The sequence below is a fragment of the Haliaeetus leucocephalus genome, unplaced genomic scaffold (genome assembly GCF_000737465.1).
Source record: "Haliaeetus leucocephalus isolate CR32 unplaced genomic scaffold, Haliaeetus_leucocephalus-4.0 Scaffold858, whole genome shotgun sequence".
NCBI classification, from domain to species: Eukaryota; Metazoa; Chordata; class Aves; order Accipitriformes; family Accipitridae; genus Haliaeetus; species Haliaeetus leucocephalus.
In genome coordinates, this window is record NW_010973294.1 from 5054458 (window position 1) to 5056040 (window position 1583).

General features: G+C 46.6%; 1 protein-coding gene across 3 annotated transcripts in view; it reads left to right on the forward strand.

Moving 5' to 3' along the window:
- Nucleotides 1-1398: 1398 nt before the first annotated feature.
- The window catches only part of ATP6V1H (ATPase, H+ transporting, lysosomal 50/57kDa, V1 subunit H), a 48435-nt gene continuing 48250 nt past the window's right edge, over nt 1399-1583 (forward strand). For all 3 annotated transcript variants that reach the window (XM_010582955.1, XM_010582957.1, XM_010582956.1), the window contains exon 1: nt 1399-1520. In XM_010582955.1, coding sequence (XP_010581257.1) covers nt 1417-1520 — 104 coding nt within the window. In that variant the 5' untranslated portion in view covers nt 1399-1416. The remainder of the gene's footprint in view (nt 1521-1583) is intronic.

Below are 1583 nucleotides of genomic sequence, written 5' to 3' on the forward strand. Positions count from 1 at the left end.
GGCTTGCCCCCTCGCGGGCTCTCCCGGGGGCTCCGGCGGGCCCGGGGGCGGCGCGAAGGGCTCCGCCTTGGCGCCGCGGCTTCCCCGAGGGTTTGGGCCCCCCGGGGCCCCTCAGGAGGCGGCCGTGTCTGTGAGCGTGTGCAGGGAGTGGCAGGACGGGGCCAAGTGTCTTCCACCTCCCCCCCCCGCTCCGGGCGCCTCTCGGCTTCTTCCACGTACCTGCCGAGCCTGAGTAGTGCCGAAACCTCTGTCGCCCACCCTGCCCCTGCCGAAACCGCTGTCACCCACTCTGCCCTCCCCTGCGGCTCGAGGGGTGTTCGAGTGGCTCGGGTTGGGTCGTGTAAGGGCTAGGAAAGGTTCAGTGGTCGTTGAAGGACAGAGTAAATGGTGCCGTCTCTGTGGGCGTCTGCTCACGGAAGTCGTTTCAAAGGGAGGACGGTTCTGCTGCTCCATTTGTTCAGGGTAGTTCCTTTTTTGCTTTTGTTAGAATCGTGTTTTCGTTCAGTCATACAAACGAGGTATGCTTGTTAGGGATGGAGCAGGGTGTGCCAGTTTGCTCTTGCTTCCGTAAAGGGAGCCAGAGAAGTCCAGAAACAGGCTGTGTGGAGAGGCTTGATGCTGTTTAGGTTGTAAGGAATTCCTGCTCCAGCTGGGTCTCAAGCCTCTGCAAACACACTTCTTGTTTTGGCAACGAAGTCAGGTGGAGGTTAAACTGTAAAGGAAGGAGAAAGAAGTGGTGAAGGTCACTGTCTATGGTAATGTAATATGTCCTGATGAAGAGCTTCTCTTTGTATTTATTTTTCAGTTTGCTTTCTGTACGGTGATGATATGAATTTTCTTGTTAGTCTATGTAATGTGGGTTTTAATTTATATAACTTGTGCTTGTTTTTTTTTTTTTCCTGAAGTTGTAGTTCACTTGTCTCTAATGTCTAAATACTCTTAGACAAATGCCTGAGCTAAATCAGTCCTAATGTGTGTGGGTGGGGAGGACATGTACTGAATTTTAACCCTGATTTGGAAGGAAAACAGCTTCTGTTATCCGTAGGGCTACTTGGGCATTGCAGAAGAATAGTCTTTATTCAAATAACTTAATTTGATTGTTTAAGAATTTACAAGACTGAAAGTTATTTAGTAATGGTATATATCTTTTATTTTAGCAAACTTGTGATTGGCTACAGTTTAGTGTGTAGGTATGACTTATTTTTGTTTGTTTTGGGGAAGTCCTATTTTAGATGCTTTATAAAACTTTGATTTCTTAGAAAGTACCGAGTACAGTTTTAGGGAATAGGACACCTGAAAACAGATTTTCCTTTTTATTTCTTTAAAATATTTGGCAGATACTCTGCTCTTTAATACTTTAATAAGAGGTCTCAAATCTGACTTGCATTTCTAGATACATTCTAATTATCAATCAAGATGGATATCCGAGGTGCTGTAGATGCTGCTGTCCCAACAAACATCATTGCTGCCAAAGCTGCTGAAGTTCGGGCAAACAAAGTAAACTGGCAGTCGTATCTCCAGTAAGTAAAAACTTCCCACAATTTTTTTCTTTTTCTCCCCCCCCCCCCCCGCCCACTTATTTT